At 40.6% G+C, this 19,147-nt stretch overlaps 1 protein-coding gene across 2 annotated transcripts in view; it reads right to left on the bottom strand.

Annotated features, from left to right (window-relative positions):
• The window catches only part of DOCK4 (dedicator of cytokinesis 4), a 409,224-nt gene that overhangs the window by 215,427 nt on the left and 174,650 nt on the right, over positions 1-19,147 (bottom strand). For both annotated transcript variants that reach the window (XM_089673954.1, XM_089673955.1), the window contains exons 9-12: positions 10,651-10,732; positions 8,306-8,366; positions 6,743-6,875; positions 5,258-5,346 (exon numbers count right to left, since the gene is read on the bottom strand). In XM_089673954.1, the coding sequence (XP_089530080.1) occupies positions 5,258-5,346; positions 6,743-6,875; positions 8,306-8,366; positions 10,651-10,732 (365 nt within the window). The remainder of the gene's footprint in view (positions 1-5,257; positions 5,347-6,742; positions 6,876-8,305; positions 8,367-10,650; positions 10,733-19,147) is intronic.

Here is a 19,147-nt window from a genome sequence, read left to right as displayed (position 1 = left end):
ACGGTCATTGAACCAGGTTTTGCTTTTGGCAGTGTGGGCAGGTGCAAAGTCCTGCTGGAAAATGAAGTCAGCATCCCCATAAAGCTTGTCTGCGAAAGGAAGCATGAAGTGCTCCAAAATCTCCTGGTAGACGGCTGCGTTGACCCTGGACTTAATGAAGCACAGTGGAGCAACACCAGCAGATGACATGGCTTCCCAAATCAACACAGACTGTGGAAACTTCACACTGGACTTCAAGCATCTTGCAGTGTGTGCCTCTCCATTCTTCCTCCATACTCTGGGTCCTTGGTTTCCAAAAGAGATGCAAAAGTTGCTCTCATCAGAAAAGGAGGACTTTGGACCACTGAGCAACAGACCAGGTCTGTTTTTCTTTAGCCCAGGTAAGACGCTTCTGATGTTGTTTGTTGTTCAGGAGCAGCTTGACAAGAGGAATAAGACATTTGAAGCCCATGTCCAGGATCCATTTGTTTGTGGTGGCTCTTGATGCACTGACTCCGGCCTCAGTCCACTCCTTGTGAAAGTCCCCAACACTTTTGAATGGCCTTTTCCTGACAATTCTCTCCAGCCTGTGGTCATCCCCGCTGCTTGTGCACCTTTTTCTTCCACACTTTTCCCTTCCACATAACTTTCTATTAATGTGCTTTAATACAGCACTTTGGGAACATCCAACTTCTGTTGCAATTACCTTTTGAGGCTTTCCCTCCTTATGGAGGGTGTCAATGATGGTTTTCTGCAAAACTGTCAAGTCAGCAGTCTTTCCCATGATTGTGATTACTACTGAACCAGACTGAGAGACCATTTAAAGGCTCAGGAACCCTTTGCAGGTGTTATGGCTTAATTAGCTGATTAGAGTGGGACACTTTGAGCCTAGAATATTGCACCTTTTCACAATATTCGAATTTTCTGAGATTGTGGATTTAGGGTTTTCATGAGCTGTAAGCCATAATCATCACAATTATGACAAATCACGGCTTGAAATATCTTGCTTTGCATGTAATGAGTCTATATCATAAGTTAGTTTCACCTTTTAAGTTGCATTACTGAAATAAATTAACTTTTGCATGATATTCTAATTTTTTGAGTTTTACCTGTATGTAGTTGGCTTTGTATATACAGGGAATAATGTTGGGGATTAAACATTAACTTTTATGGGATGAGTTGTGTCTTATGTATGATTATTTGTAGACTATTATTACTAATATTTTTGATAAGGGTTATTCTGAATTTTATCATTTTCTTATTAAATAAGTTGTATTTATGGGATGGTTTGATTTTGCAGTAATTCTCCTATCAGAGTTATACAATTATATTAGCCCTCATCTATGGTACTTCTACTGCATTCTGCAGAATGGCTGTTCTGCTTTTTGAATTAGTAACACTTCTAGGAAGTCCCCTACTTAACAGGGAGAGGAACTGTACAACTCCTAAAATAGCTCACACTACCTTCTAGCTAATAACCCCAGTACTTAAAAAAAGGAATCTAAAAGGTCCACATACTCACCTGAATTTGTGGTCGAGTGACATATTGGGGTTTATTTACTAAAGCTGGAGAGTCCAAAATCAGACTCCCTTCTGCATAGAAACCAATCAGCTTCTAACCTCAGCTTGTTCAATGAAGCTTTGGCAATGAAACCTGGAAGCTGATTGGTTTCTATGCAGAAGGGAGTCTGATTTTTGACTCTCCAGCTTTAGTAAATAAACCCCATTGGGTCCTGAATTTTCTCTTTTCTGCACTATAGAGCAAGGGTCCTTCTTTGGGTGCCCATATCACTGCCTGGTGATGTAGACACTTCCTACTGGGTCCAAAATCAGGTTCTAAAGACTCCAGCACTGGTGTGATGACATCACAACAAGGGGTGCCAATAAGACCGATCAGCATCTGGCCAGGACTGCGACAGTGGATCCCTGGTCTTTTTTCACAAGGGAGGTTCCACAGAGGGTCATGTGAGAGCAGATTCAGGCAATTTAAAAGTGGCTTAGTATGGATTTAAAGAATCCAGAAAACTGTGTAGGTGTGGGATCAATGTGGGTAGGAGAGAAAGGAACTGTTCAAAATTTGCCTGGAGATAGGCTTTAAATCACGGATAGAAACCTTGGATGTGCCAGCTAATAGCGAGCCACTGCACAGCTGCTTACTTTCATCACTGCATTTGTATAGCACTAGATATGACTCAGATCACTCTGATGTGACACAGAGACAAGCCTTCCTGTTACAAGCAACTCTTTCCTCATAGCAGCCAGGACTATACTGGGTATTATTAGCTTTTCTGATAAAGAGAGCACCCAAAAAACAAAATACATGTACAGTAAGTAGATGTTCCTATACTTATTTGCTGGTAGTTCTTCTATAAGAAATTAAATAGACGTTAGAAAGCATGAACAGTCAACCAAATACATGGATAGATAGATCCTGCCAAAGATCCAGGCAGCCAATAAATACTGCTAGCTGCTGAACTTTTTCATACTCTCAGCAGAGTACTGTAAGCAATAACCTTGAGTGTTTATTTCTTTTGTATGTCTTCGCAGCTTGACAATAAAACACGTATATTAGGTCATAAATGAGCACTTTACAACCTAGCCTAACAGGAAAGAAGACCAGAGAAAACAACAGTGATCGCACAAAGCTTGTACATCACCAATTGTCCGACAGTGATGAAGAAAAAGGTATGACTCCACTACTACTCTTTTCTATCCTACTTCATGTCTTTATAAGATAAAGGAGCAAAGCTTTAATTTACTCATGTATTAAAAGGTACAAGTTTGCCATGAGAATACACAGATTTGACATAAGCCACTTTCACAAGCATCTTTTTACTCACCCTGAGATTGTTTGAGTGGCCACTAAGCTGTATAAAAATCGACAATAACCTGTGATTTTGTAAGTTAGGCAATATCAGTGCAATCTAAATGTGTTTATTTACTACCTACTTTGCAAGGAAATTGACCCTTAATTTAGTGAATGAGGTGAAGCTCTGTTGACATCCAACATCCAATAATGTGCAAGGCAAATATTGTTTTTTTTTCCCTGCACATGATTTGGTATTCTTTGTAAAATTAATTTTCAGCACATTCACCAAGCTAAGGGAAAAAATTTCTTGCGCAGTTAACAGCCTAAATGCCTTTAGTAAACCCACCCCAAAGTCTCTCTGAGGTCCAATTATCTACACTTCTGATTTTTCACTGATAAACATTAATTTCCCTACTTCAACCCCACTAACTGCTACTAAGGATTGTATGCAGAAAGGGAACATGTACGCGCTATGGCTGGTAAGGGGCTACAGTCCCTTCCAAATGCATTATGAAAACATAGTTTAATGTGGTAGCTGTGAAATTATATTAAATGTATATAGGATAATTTGGATGCACAAACTGATCAGGAGATCTAGAATATTTTGTGGACAACATTAGCAGTCGGCAAAGTTATTTGAATTAGATGGCTAGGCTAAGGACCTTAACCACAGCAAATGCACAGCATGGATAGCATCAGATCACTACACACACTGTTCTCTAAAAACTGGCAACTCAATACCTTTTTCTGTTGTCCTTCTTACAGTCATGTGATCACTCAGCCTACCACAATGCACTGTTCTGTGTGGCAGAAGGACAAAGACTATACATCATAGGAGAAATTTTACAATGGGTAAATAGGAGATAGTTCTCACTTTGGAGAGATTTCTTCTCATTTTCTGTTGTTTTCATGACAGAAAGTAAAGGGAAATGTCCCCAAGACACAGCAAACAGGCAAGTATTTTATCATTTTCCATCCCTCCAAAATTAAATATGGACAAATAAAGTATACTGAAAATGAAGAATCTTTGTAAATGAAATGTGTTTGTGCATGTGGTGTGTGAATATCTCACTTTTTTGAGGCACAAAAGGGAACACATTTTAAAGTACCGTGATTTCCACTCAAAGGCTTCTTTATGCACTACATGATAACATCTATTTAGATCAGGAGTTCTCAACCTATGGCCCATGGGGCAAATGTAGCCCTCCAAGCCCTCTGATGTGGCCCTCCACCTCAAACTGAATACAGGAGTTTTGGTGCACTTTCAGAAAAGTGCACCACATCCGCAAGATATAATAGAAATCTATGACAAAGCACAGCTAACCCACAGGAAAGCCAAAGGTGCAGGTAAACTGCAGCACATCAGTGTGAAAGCAGCCTTATAAGGGGCTCAGGACAGTAGGGGCTCATTTACATTTGCAGTTTGGGGGTTCAGTAAAACTCTATAGTTGAGACATGCTTTAACCATACTCCCCCTTCTAACCACTGGGGTAGTGTCAAGGGTTGCAATGGCGACCCCAACCCATGCTCGAGGGGACCCATGCTGCCTCCCTATCGCATTCTGTTTTACACTTGGACAGGAGGAGTGGCACATACAGGAACTGATCCTCTCCATTTTCTTCCTGCAACTGATAAAATCTGGCTTCTCCTCCTCTCCCTCCCATTCAGCAGCTGAAGGAGGAAAATGTTTATTATGCTATTCAAATTAAAAAATTCTAAATTCTGACCCATTTAATTTTATTGTGGTCCACGACCGGTTACCATATCACTTACGTGGCCCTCACTCTCAAAAGGTTGAGCACCCCTACCTTAGATGATCTGCCCAATCCTTAAGTCCCAAAAAAGTTTAGCAGTTTTGTCTGTTCAATTTGTGGATCAAACCAGCTGAAACCCCAGGGACCAAACAATCCAAAAATATTTATTAATGGACAGTTTGCAGACCTCAATCAAAATCAAAAACTGCATACATGCCCTTAGGGTTAAACATTTGTAAAAATGAAAGTAACACTAAAGGTTCACATTTTTTGAGGAGAGAGAAACCCAGGAGAGCTGCTGCTCTCGTGCACATCGCTGGATTGAGATCGGCTCAGGTAAGCATTAGAGAGGGCAGAGGGGGAAGCTGCACACTGAAGATTTTTTTAGCTTCCTGCATAGAGCAAAATAGTTGAAATATCTTATCATGCTAGAAATGCTACTCTATAGTCTCTCCTGTGCTGTTCACCTGACGAAACAATGATACAGATAGTCACATGACACTTGCTAAAGTGAAAGGATTAGTCTTTCTATTCTCTTGTCCTACCCTTCATTAAAGATCGCTTGACCAAATACCCTAGCATTATTGCAACCCTTCAGTAATTAATTCCCAGCAAGACTGTTGTCACACAATTAAAAAGTAAAGAGCCAACTTCAAGCCGTATGAGACTCTATGGAAAAAACTGACTTCTATAGTAAATGGATCATTTGCCTCACCTGTATTTGAGCCTGTAAGGTTATAGCGAGCATTCATTTTCTTGATAATATTTTCATGGATTTGATACCAATCACTTTCAGTGTTGCACCTAGAAAAAAATTGAACAAACAGAGAATTTAAAAATGCAATAACCTGCTACAGCGGATGCTGGTCATGATGTTATTCTGCATATAAGGTAGTTTTATATACTGGCACCTGTGCAGAATGCTAATAAAACTACATTATGCATTTTCTTTTAAAGTAGAACTCCCTCCATTTCTATTATCACAAAATGAATACTATTCTTTATGTCTCTAATCTAGTTGTCCCTAATCGATTAATGTATGATGTACAGTTGTAACAGATGGCAAAGAACCACATTTATAAAAATGCATATTAAAACATTTTCTCCGCTGTTTGTACTTACTATGATCAGAGGGGTTTGTTATACAATTGCTAATCTTACTGACATAACAGATTAATTTGTCTGCACTTGGTAAACACACATGCTATGTGATGCATTCACTAAATTTGTTTGCATATCAGTGATGACACCAGTCATGAATGAATCCCTATACCTAAAAATACAGCCTCCCAACTTGGATTGAACAGCTGAAACTGTCTTTACTAACAAGATGTACATTTAATAAACTGACTCTGCATTACAGCTTAGCAAGCGTTTACTGTAAGTGGATAGCTTCTACTCCCACAACCACCAGCCAGCACCAGACCTGAAATGACCAGAACTGACTTCACAGCTGTTTTTGGAAATTGTATATATTACAGCACAACATTTTTACAAGCATTTCCAGATATTGCTGCAAGCTATATCATTATTATGTTGTTCCACAGTTGTAAAAAGACCCTGCTTTGCGTCAGTTACTTGACTTAGCATGTAATACTAGGCACCAAATGGACAGTTTTACTTTACTTTTATATCACAGCTATATAGCACATTTAAGTTTAAATTTTTTTAATACTGTAGGGCAGCCATTCTCAACCAGGGTTCCTTCAGAGGTTTATAGGGCTTTCTTGAGCTAAGGCTGATTGACCTTCCATCTGATGCCGTCTGCATAATTGCATCACTACCTCACAGAGCCAGTGGCATGATACTAATTATCTTTTTAGTTGTCTGAAACAGCAGAATTCTAACCACCACTATAAGGAGGGCATTATTCCCACTGCCAATCAATTTAAGGGACATTCTTCCCACTGACCATCAGTGTAAGGGACATTCTTCTCAAAGACAGCCAATGTAAGAAGCATTCATCCCCCATACCACCAATGTAAGGGTTGCATTCTTTCCAATGACAACCAGTGTAAGGGACATTTTTCAACGTAAAGGACATTCTTCCCACTGACCACCAAAGTGAGGGGCATTTTTCACTCATGTTGCATATATTTAGCAGAGTTCCCCAAGACCTAGGCAATTTTTTAAGGGTCCCATTGGAATAAAAAGGTTGAGAAACTCTGCCATAGAGAAACAGTAAAGCGCTGTAACGTACATGTATACTTTTAAAATGAGGTCATCTTTAGATTCTCCAGTCAGGAGGTCAGCAATACTGAGAGCCGCACAACCAAAAGGCCGTCGATATTGCACGTTTGAGGGATTCTTCTTTTCACCTGCGCCCATTCGGCCTTTAAGAATAAACAAAAATGGCATCTAACACAGGACTACATTTGCAAAATGGATTATTATTGTAGATTACACTATACAAAATAAATGTAATTTGAAATTCAAAACGTATAGATAAGAATATTTGTAAGTAAGATATAGCATCTCATAATAGTTTTAAATGAACTGTAAACACATGACTGCACATAATTCTATTTTTCCCTGATGTTTGAACAGTATTATGGTATGAACAATTGTTTTTCCAAGTATCCATTCACAAACATTTACAGCTGAAATGACTATAATCACGCAGTAGAAGTGAGGGAGCAGACAGCCGTGGTTCCAGCATTACCTTGAGGAGAACTTTACAAATACATTTAAAGATTCAAACAGACCAGCTGGCACTTCCAATGCAATTATAAGCCATTGATGAATGACTTGGCTAATGCTAATGGACCCTGCATGTAATGATACAACCCATTCACAACAACCCAACTATATTTTTTATACTTTGAGCCACCAAATGAATGAGCTAGCAGAGCTGTATAGGAATGTGCAATACATGGTAATAATGAATTATAAAACAAAAGTTTAAAAAATATATACATTTTTACTTCAGTTTCTGAGCAGAATTTTGCCCATTCTGGATGTGGACAGTCATTTGTACACAGTTTTTTGAAAGTCTGTTGTACACCTTGCTTAGGGTCTGGAATATCTTAAATGGAGTTGAAGGGCACTTCAAGGCACCTTGCTAAGTGTAATAAAATCCAGATGTCAGATGACATTATTTCCTCCATCTGAGAAGCAGCATCTCTAGGGCATGAAGCTTTGTTTGGACTGTTGAGGTGGAAAGGTGCTCAAATGTAGGAAACACAAATTAGGTGAAATAAACTGGATGCAAAGTAAACTGTTTCAAGAGTGATTGAAGGTATTACATATAAATGAAAGAGCAACAGAGATATGTGTAAGATGCAGCAGCAAAAAAACAAAAAACACACTGAAAAGAAAAAAGCAGAAAAAAAGGATAATTGTAATCTGAATGTGACTGATTCCTGCAGTTTGCAGAGGAGGAAAGGAGCACTGCTGGACCATATGAGTCAAAGACTAAAACAATGCAAGGATGCCATAGCAAAGGATGGGCAAAGCGTACAAATGCATGCAGGTACCAGTCAGCCAAAACCGGGGGAAAAAAAAGAAGAAAAAACCCAAAAGAGAACATCCAAAAAAAGAGAATAATACATGTCTAACAAAAACATTACAAAGTGCTATAAGGAAACATGAAAAAGCAAGTGAATGCAGCAGTCTGCAGAGATATTCCAGAATCCTAGCATTGTTATAAATCGTATCTAGGGAATGGCAATTTTTCTCCACACCTTGAATGAGCAAGATAAACGAATAAATTGTTATGTTTTAAAAGAAAAGTGCCATATTTATTAAAAGTTTATTTTTTTACCAATTCTGATAATATGTACAGTGATGAAAATGTCTTTCCGAAGGTCACTTGAACTCAAGTCCTGAAAAACAAAATGCTTTCGTCATTAAAACATTAACTCGAGCAATGATTAGTACATATTTCAGATACAACATAACACAGACTACTAGCTCTAAGCATACAGGCAGTCAGATTTTGTCTAGAAAGATGAATGACTGGTTACTTAATCATAAATCCCTAACAGGCGCGCGCCTTGTCTACATGTCATCTCAGATGATTTTTCACAAAACTACACTTTAATCATTTAATTTTGAAAAGCAAAGACATGAGAAAAAATATCAGTTGTAAATGATTTATTCTTAACGTTTCTGAAATTTCCTGGTTTCTGATTAATTTCTTAATTCTAATTAATTTCTAAAACATAACAATTTGTAATCACCAATCACTGAATAGGATTATTGGTATTTACACACATCCTACTTTCACATATGGGTCTCCTTTTTATTTTAAAATTAAATTGTCCCACATTAAACTTCTTTTGTAGGAAACTGTGTCAATGTCTATCTTCTGTACCCTTACGTATGTATCTTATCCATAAATTCAGACATATATCCAGGGCCGTCTTAAATATTGATTGGACCCTGGGCAAACATTTTCTTGGGCCCTCCCATGGAATTTCACTCTTCACCTGCTCGGAGACATATAAATAGCAGCTAGAGGTTACAGCACATGATTTCTGCTTGCTAATTGGATGGTAGAGGTTACTGCACATCCTTACCACTCACTGATTGGTTGTTTGAGAATACTGCACATCATTACTGCTCACTGATTGGCTGCTAGAGATTATTGCACATCATTACCACTCATTGATTGACTGCTAGAGGTTACTACATATCCTTACTGCTCACTAATTGGTTGCTAGAGGTAACTGCACATCATTATTGCTCACTGATTGGTTGCTAGAGGTTACTGCACATCACATGTATACATGACAATAGGGCAGAGCTGGGCAACATAAGTGACAGCACTTCACACTGAGATATCTGGACACAGCCCAGGACCAAGACTTCAAAGGGACAAGGGGATGTAAACCGGTACAGTTGGCAAGTATGGGGAAGCTGTTTTGGGACCCACAACAATGACTGGGTCCAGGGCAGCTGCCCCATTTGCCCCTCCTTAAGGACGGCCCTGCATAAATCACTGTCCAAAGAGACAAAACAAAAATGAAATGGAAATATAACAGAGTTCCCAGCTGCAATTGTACAGCAGAAAAAAATCTGAAACTGAGGATCACAAGCAAAAGTATGGATCACCAGAGGGAGAACTATTCTGTGCTAATCAAGTCAGGTTTCACCTTTGGTGAATGTGAATAGCTCCGTTAAAATGTTTCACAATTTAATAATTTTAAACATACTGCCCCATAACTAAAGTCACACTTTTTGAATCCCATTGGTTGGTAGCAAAGATTATACAGTATATAATGAGCATATAGTATATGCACTACATGATCTTAAAATCACAGTAACTGCAATATCCAAAGCTCAGGACATCTGGTCTTTCTTGTGTTATAGTAAGATAACATGCATTGAATTATAGGACACCCTATGGTTTTTGGCTGCTTCCAGATGTATTTTTTCTTTCATGTAAAAATATACCCAGTACATATTTTCAAAAGATACAATAAATAGGAAAGCATTTCATGACTATGAAATAACTGCAGGTCTTACTTCATAATGTGAAACATTCTACTATATAGACTAGAGAAAAGTATAACTAGACTAGTAAGATGAAATAGAAATGAACAGAGAAATCCTGCTGGTACCTAACACAGTCTACATAATATTAGGATAGTTCACAAAATATTATAGGATTGATTTGCTAAAACTGGAGAGTGCAAAATCTGGTGCAGCTTAGCATGGCAGCCAACCAGCTTCTAACTTCACCTTATTCAGTTAAGCTTTTACAAAAGAACCTGGAAGTTGATTGGTTTCTATGCAGAGCTGCACCAGATTTTGTACTCTCCAGTTTTAGTAAATTAACCCCTATGGGTGTTCACAGTAGGCATACAGAGCAATGCCCTCACTATATAGTATACAAATATAACTTCGAACCATTCTGACCATTAATTAACCTAACAACCCAAGGCCACCAAAAGTGGTCAGTGCACACCCCTGCTAAATAAAACAAACCCCGCTGTTTGTTATTAGCTATATAAAAACTCAGCCATTTAAAAGTTATAATTTTCAGCTTTAGCAGCACTAATTCTTATCAATTAAACACAATCCATTTTGAAATGGTTACACTTGAACAAGCCTCCACTTGAGTTTTGTAGGCATGAAGAAATTAATCACAGACATCACACTTACAACAAAGAGAGAACTGTATCTTTCTGTCTTCTCTGGAGATTTAGGCAGCCCATTCCTATTCAGCCTTACAAAGAACCGTTCACTGCAAGAAGAAAAAAATATTTTACATTCATTTACAGTGCAGGTGAACAATTAGCATACTGGTGGATGTAGTGTAGTCAGCTCCATCTCTCAAATTTATATTCTGTGATGCATTAGAAAGCAACTGTCAGAGCATTAAAAAAAAGTATTAAACGCTGAATGTGAAATCTAAACCTGACAAAATGTCAGCTTTGCTGCAGCAACTGCTTAACCTGTCATTGCAGATCTTTCTTACAGTCTCAAAGATTATGTGAGGTTCGTAAATAGATCGCTAGAAAGAAGGTAAAACAGAAATAAAATAACTGCTCTTCATTTTAGTTTACATACCATGCTTTCCACATTAAATTTCATTTATATTCTTTTAAAGTATATGTAAACCCTAAATCTATGTAGCATGTTTGGTGTCATGACACACTGCATACATTTTTCCTGAGCAAATCATCTTTTGAAATCGATTTTGAGATCGAATTTGTTTTCCTTGATGGTCCTGCCAATAGCAGGGCTTCTTGTTGTAGGCCAACAACACTAAGCCCCTGCTTCACAGTCAGCAGCAGTGTTGTCAGCCCGACATGTGCACTCCTTCACTTGGTTGTTGTACTGCCTATTTGATAAATCTAATTAGGCAGCCCAACAGCCAACTAAAGGAGTGCATGCAACAAGTAAACAATGCTACGGATAAATATAAGGCAGGCCATAGATGATGAGATTTTCTTTCCGGCAACCACAGCCAGTGTTGATAGGGGAATCCCTCCAGCAGAGCGATTATGCTCTCTTGGTGGGGACACACACACAATGATTGCTGCTAGTGGCTATTGCCGCTGGCAATAATCGCATGTTACAAAACTGACATGCTGGTTGTACCCAGGTCGATTGATGGATTGACTTGGGTACAATTAGCCTGCCTGGTGCGAATCTTGGCCAGTCCCTGCTGAACCGGCCAAGAATCAAACCATCTGTGGCCAGCTTAAGACGGTAGCCTAGTGTTGTCAGACTGCAACAGGAAGTGCGGTTACTGGCACAAAATTGTATGATGCCATTACAAACATTTTAGCAGAGTTTCTGAAGGGATTGTCTTAGAACACAAGAATAAAGGGTATTTGCCATGAAACACACAGACATGAAAGCACATAATTGCAGAGCCTGCCCCATCTTTGCAGTCAGAGCTGGTGCTTCCATGAGGCAAACTAGGCAGCCGCCTAGAGTGCACTGCCACCTAGGGGCCCCTAGGCTCAGCACAGGCCAGCACTCTTTCTGTGTGGGATGCTGCCACGTTATGAATGATCCTTCAGCTGAGGGGAGGGGCGGCAGGCAGGAGAAAGAAAGGACAGAGGAAGACGCTGGGTGTCTGGGGCCAGTGTAACAGCTGAGCCGCAGCTCCTTCCAGTGTTCCTCTTAGACTCAGTCCCCTTACTGCAAGCCAGCTGTTGGCTGCTGATCACTGCGGCGTTCCAGTCCTTCTCTTCCCATTCATCAGCGGAGGCAGAGCTACGCCTGCAGAGGAAGATCTGATTCTGATTTCTCATGTCTGTGTGAATGTGACCTGGCCGGCCATCCATTACATATGCAATTTATCAGTGAGTCATGACATCATTACAATCCCACAGCCTACTGATCTGTGTCAGTGTTGGTGGTGGTGTGTTGTGTCTGATTTGCCACTATGTGAGATCACTCAGTTCAGGTGTTCTCTGTGTGTGGGCTGGGCTGCCTGCTGTCACAATGTTTTATCTCCCTCCATTGCCTGGAGAATTCCAGCCTGGGATCTGTCAGTGTGGATCCAACATTGTCCACTCACTGCAACTGTCACCTTGCCACTTTCAGCCACAGATAAAGTTTGTCCGCGACACTGATTTTGTCTTTAATATTGGTGCTGGTGGTAGTTTATGGCACTTATTTTTTGCAAATTAAAAGAAATTTAGCAGTTTGTTTTATTGATTTATTATTTTCTACTGTCTTTGAAAAAAACATTTTTTTTTGGGGGGGGAGGTGCAAGTTGCTGGTCTTGCCTAGGGTGCAAAATAGTCTAGCAGTGGCCCTGATTGCAGTACATTACTCAAATGGGCAATGTGACTGTAATGTTCTGCTAACTAGCTGTATACAATGCAAGTGACTCTGAAGCATGGAAGGTTTATAGTTTCAGGAATAGCCTATTTTGATTTAATTTTCTTTTATTTACATGAACCAGCTCTGGATCTAAAACATTTATGAAACATCCACACTACATTATCAATAAGTACAAAAAAAATGTCAAAAGGACCCATTCCCATTAGCCTGATGTAAAGTGTGTTTTTAGCTTTCCTTTCTTTCCAATTGGCTGCCCAACACACCACAACAGACCAAAACATCATGCATGCACAATTTTTAGCAGTGTAACACAAGACCCTGCTTACCATGCACTGAGAAGGTGTGAACTGGTGTGAAAGGGCCCCAACTACACCCTTTACCTAAAAAAAGCCTATTTTTGTTTTCAGTTTCACCAAAATATTATGGATGAACATGACTTATTTATTGAGTGACTAGGTTTTGCTTGTAGCTAAAAACAGACTCATTGCTGCATAGTCTGACCTTTGTCTGGACTCCCAGTGATGGCATTTATGCTGAAAATGCACAATGAGCATTGTGTTACAGCAATATAGATTATTTTGCTTTGTGCGTTAATGGGAAGAGGACAGTAATAGAACCAGACCTTACAGTATAGGTATACACTTAAAGAAGGTTCAAGAAGCATTTATTAATATAAATAGTGGAATCTGCAGATTGGTATTTCTAAGTTGTTTTCAAAACAAAGAACCAGCAAAATACTGTATGTTAGGACATAGTCTAGAAAAACCATAACTAGAATGAGGAGCCTTCATCAATTGTTTTCAAATGTTCTGAACATACATATAACTATTAAAATACTTTCCAATAATTAAAAGACACTATATTATACAAGTAAGCGTTAATTATGCTGGAACAAAGCCAAAAGGATAGACTATACTAAGAATATAATGTACTCTCTTTTCTTAGCAATCTGTTAGACCTATAAAATATCCTGACAAAATATCCTGACTCCTAATTACCAGGCTGGAGTCAAGCTGGTTTCAATACTGTTTGCCCTGATTCCTGTGCTTCTGTTACTCAGGAAAACACCAATTATCTTGTTATAATAAATGAGACACTGCAGCTAATTAAATTAGGATATCACACGGTAAAATGATGACAATGGTATAAGTCTAGTCCTCCTGCTAAGGGTATATAATTCTCATCAATGGAAAAAACCAACACAATGTCCAAGCAAATTGACACTATGTTTAATTAAACCTGGGGCAGCACATTATCACTAGCTACTCTCTGCCTAGGCATTCAGACCACTAATGACATGCAGTTTTTATATTCAAAAGGGTTGTAGATGGCTGAGAACAGTTTTTTTATACTGTATTAAATATGTAATTGTTTATAAAAGCTGGTGTTTCCCTAAGCACCCCTTGATATGAGGGCATTTTTATTGCAGGTACCCCTGACTGCATATAAACATTTTTTTAAACAATCCCTTGTGTTTTTAAAGTGGAACTGAGTACAGAAATATGGGAACTGCCATACCTAACTTGCTCTCCAATCCAAATGAACCTTCAGTTTAACTCTACTAAATAGATATTGGATGCATTAACCCCCTAAGGGTAAAACAAATCTAAATGCCTAAGCACAATTTTGCAATGTTGACATGTGTTAGTAAAACCGTACATATCATCACAACTACTTTGTACATCCAGGTGAATTATACCGCATTTTTTTCAGGACAAATTATGCTTTCATTTGGTGGTAAATGGTAATGGATATCTCCTGATTTTTTTTATCAAAGGAAAACTGGCCAAAATAGTAACAAAAAATTATTTTTTTTTATTTAGCTGTGTGTTTCTATTTGTTGTTTGTACCCATAGTACAGCCCAGAAACAGTAGTGCGCAATTTGTTTTTGTCTTTTTTTTTTTTTTTACCTAAAACACACTGACAATGACACTAACTGACACCAATTTTTTTTTAAACCCTGACCTTTGACCCTAACCCAAACACTAACCCTGAACTAGATCAAACCTTGATCTAAGTATTGTTTCTTTATTTTTTTTATATTTATTTACCTTTTTTTTGTTTTAAACAAACTTTTTTTTCTCTCTATGCAGGAGTTAGAGAGATACAATGTATCTCTCGTCTCCATTCATAGAGAGAAAAAAACAAGGGGGCCGGGCTGCACAGTGACTGATCACTGTGATAGCCAATCAGTGGCTATCACAGCGATCATATGACCCGGAATCGGAAGTCTCAGATCCCGATTGTTAAAACGGGACCCGGGGCTCTCAGTGACGCTGCGGTCTTTGTGCTGGGAGCGCGCTCCCAGCACAAAGACAGGTACGCAAATATGTGGCCCCACGGAAAAAAGCCCAGTTCCGTGAGGATGCATATTTGTGTGACGTCGATGTCAAGGGGTTAAACAGAATATATTAAAAGCCTTAGGGGAAGCAGCAGGGAATCTGTCCACTAATCAGAGCAGAGAGAGTGGATGACAGGTTCGTATTTGCTTGGTAAAAAAAACAAAAAAAATTAAATATAAATATATATATATATATAAATATATATACATACATATACACACATACACATATATATATATATATACACATACATATATACACACATACATAGTTGTTGAATAGTACATTTTAATAGAGGTATGTACAGAAGACCAAAACGAGGAACAAATGAAAAGGTAAGAGGGACAGAAGGATTTGAAACCAAAAAGATGGATGACTGAAAAGGAAGTAGGGACAGTTGGGTGCCATGTACTCAACAAAACCCTCAAGAGCAATGTATCGCAGTCCTCTATTTTCACACGGGTCTATTTCTGTGTTCACACCCAGAAAATATCTCCACAGAGTGTTCACAAATCCAACTGCCTTGAGAACAATAAAGGATGGAGAAATAACTAACTCTGAGGAGATTAATCTAAGCAGGTCAGCAGAGGATTTTAGCACTATAGTAACAAATGGGGGCCTGCACTCTGAGCTGCCGTTAACCCATCTGCTTCCTTCAAACAGCGGTGGCAAAGTTTATTACCGTCTAATCATCACACAAAGTAAATTTTGGTCTCTGAGAGGTAATCTGAACTGTTGTTATATCTTTATAAAAAGATACATTTCAAAATTTTTTTCTTGTCTTAGAAATCCTGAAACCGAATACGTTAAAGCAAAAATCCAGCCGAAAACAAAAAGATAAAAGTGAAATGTTCATTAAAAGACAAAATAACAAAACTAGATTTTGGAGCAATATTTCCTTTCAATCCAGACATATATTCCACTGTACACATACTTCCCAATAGTCCTGGATTGGGCAGGACTTTCCTGCATGTTCACCTTTGCCCCCACGCTCCCAGTGTTCAGGGGCTTTGTCCCACATTACTCTATCCATTCTTTTTATGCTAACTTCCAGCCGATCAGGACCTGCAGTAGTGTAAATATCTAGCACAGCCAGGGATTGGCGGGCAAGCCAGCGGGGCTTGCAGCAGCAATGAGAGAAAGCGTGCAGCTGTCAACTCCAACCTGTGATGATGGGGATGGGCGAGATCGATATGCGCTTTAGGGGCTCCACCCCCTTTGTCAAGCAGGCACTGCATAGACAAACAGACAGAATTTATACATTGCTGGCCAGGGATGACAAAGACAAGGGGCAAGACCAATTGAAACTACTGCATGTGCACCCGTAGCAGTGTATAATAAACCTGAATTTTACACAGCTGCACATGCAGTAGTCCCAATTGGTCCTGCCCCTTGCCTTTTTACTGGTGAGCACTGTATAAATGCTGGCTGTTTCCCTATGAATGGGTTGCTTTTAAAAAGGGGCAGAACCCCTGAAACGCATATCAGCCTCGCCCATCCCTGACCTCAAAAGGTTGGACTTGACAGCTCACTCTCTCTCATTGCAGCCCTACCCCTGCCAGCTTGTTCGTCAATCCCTGTCTGTGCTAGATGTTCACACTGCTGTAGGTCCTGCTCGGCTACACTCATTCATTATCCATCTGATGCCTCCATTCTTGCCTCAGCTCCTGAATGCTGTTAATCAAGATTTTAAAATGTAAGTTTAATTGGTGTCTTGAATCTTGCACTCTGCATGAAATGCACACCTGAACCTTTCACTCTGTACGCAACGCACTCCGGAATCCGGCACTCTGTATGAAACGCACTCCGGAATCCGGCACTCTGTATGAAACGCACTCCGGAATCCTGCACTCTGTATGAAACGCACTCCGGAATCCGTCACTCTGTATGAAACGCACTCCTGAATCCTGCACTCTGTATGAAACGCACTCCTGAATCCTGCACTCTGTATGAAACGCACTCCTGAATCCTGCAGTCTGCATGAAACGCACTCCTGAATCCTGCACTCTGCATGAAACGCACTCCGGAATCCGGCACTCTGCATGAAACGCACTCCGGAATCCTGCACTCTGCATGAAACGCACTCCGGAATCCTGCACTCTGCATGAAACGCACTCCGGAATCCTGCACTCTGCATGAAACGCACTCCGGAATCCTGCACTCTGCATGAAACGCACTCCGGAATCCTGCACTCTGCATGAAACGCACTCCGGAATCCTGCACTCTGCATGAAACGCACTCCGGAATCCTGCACTCTGCATGAAACGCACTCCGGAATCCTGCACTCTGCATGAAACGCACTCCGGAATCCTGCACTCTGCATGAAACGCACTCCGGAATCCTGCACTCTGCATGAAACGCACTCCGGAATCCTGCACTCTGCATGAAACGCACTCCGGAATCCTGCACTCTGTATGAAACGCACTCCGGAATCCTGCACTCTGTATGAAACGCACTCCGGAATCCTGCACTCTGTATGAAACGCACTCCGGAATCCTGCACTCTGTATGAAACGCACTCCTGAATCCTGCACTCTGTATGAAACGCACTCCAGAATCCTGCACTCTGTATGAAACGCACTCCAGAATCCTGCACTCTGTATGAAACGCACTCCGGAATCCTGCACTCTGTATGACACCCCCCCCCCCCCCTGGAATCCTGCACTCTGCATGAAACGCACTCCGGAATCCTGCACTCTGTATGAAACGCACTCCGGAATCCTGCACTCTGTATGAAACGCACTCCGGAATCCTGCACTCTGTATGAAACGCACTCCGGAATCCTGCACTCTGTATGAAACGCACTCCTGAATCCTGCACTCTGTATGAAACGCACTCCGGAATCCTGCACTCTGTATGAAACGCACTCCGGAATCCTGCACTCTGTATGACACCCCCCCCCCCCCTGGAATCCTGCACTCTGCATGAAACGCACTCCGGAATCCTGCACTCTGTATGAAACGCACTCCGGAATCCTGCACTCTGTATGAAACGCACTCCGGAATCCTGCACTCTGTATGAAACGCACTCCGGAATCCTGCACTCTGTATGAAACGCACTCCTGAATCCTGCACTCTGTATGAAACACACTCCGGAATCCTGCACTCTGTATGAAACGCACTCCGGAATCCTGCACTCTGTATGAAATGCACTCCGGAATCCTGCACTCTGTATGACACCCCCCCCCCCCCCCCCTGGAATCCTGCACTCGTATGAAACGCACTCCGGAATCCTGCACTCTGTGTGAAACGCACTCCTGAATCCTGCACTCTGTATGAAACGCACTCCGGAATCCTGCACTCTGTATGAAACGCACTCCGGAATCCTGCACTCTGTATGAAACGCACTCCGGAATCCTGCACTCTGTATGAAACGCACTCCGGAATCCTGCACTCTGCATGAAACGCACTCCGGAATCCTGCACTCTGTATGAAACGCACTCCGGAATCCTGCACTCTGTATGAAACGCACTCCGGAATCCGGCACTCTGTATGAAACGCACTCCGGAATCCTGCACTCTGTATGAAACGCACTCCGGAATCCTGCACTCTGCATGAAACGCACTCCTGAATCCTGCACTCTGTATGAAACGCACTCCGGAATCCTGCACTCTGTATGAAACGCACTCCTGAATCCTGCACTCTGTATGAAAAGCACTCCTGAATCCTGCACTCTGTATGAAACGCACTCCTGAATCCTGCACTCTGTATGAAACGCACTCCTGAATTCTGCACTACATTCCTGAATCCTTCCACACTTTGTGTATCGCACTCTACCACAGTTTGTGCAAAACCATTTGTAATGGAAGCTTTTTATTTATTTTTTTTAAATGATTGTGCTGCAGTTTGTGTCTGTGAGACTCTTGGTTGTGGCACAGCAATCACAGCATATATTATAGGTACAAGGAAGCCCATGTTTTGGTTAACCACGCCCTTTAGGCCCCTCCCAGTGTTATGCATTTGGCCACACACATTTTTGCCAAGGCACGGTACACACGCCATAGGTCACTTCCT

The sequence above is a fragment of the Staurois parvus genome, unplaced genomic scaffold (genome assembly GCF_062004578.1).
Source record: "Staurois parvus isolate SC_StPar_1 unplaced genomic scaffold, SC_StPar_1.0 ptg000147l, whole genome shotgun sequence".
Classification (NCBI taxonomy): Eukaryota; Metazoa; Chordata; class Amphibia; order Anura; family Ranidae; genus Staurois; species Staurois parvus.
This window is presented reverse-complemented; position numbering and strand designations above follow the sequence as displayed.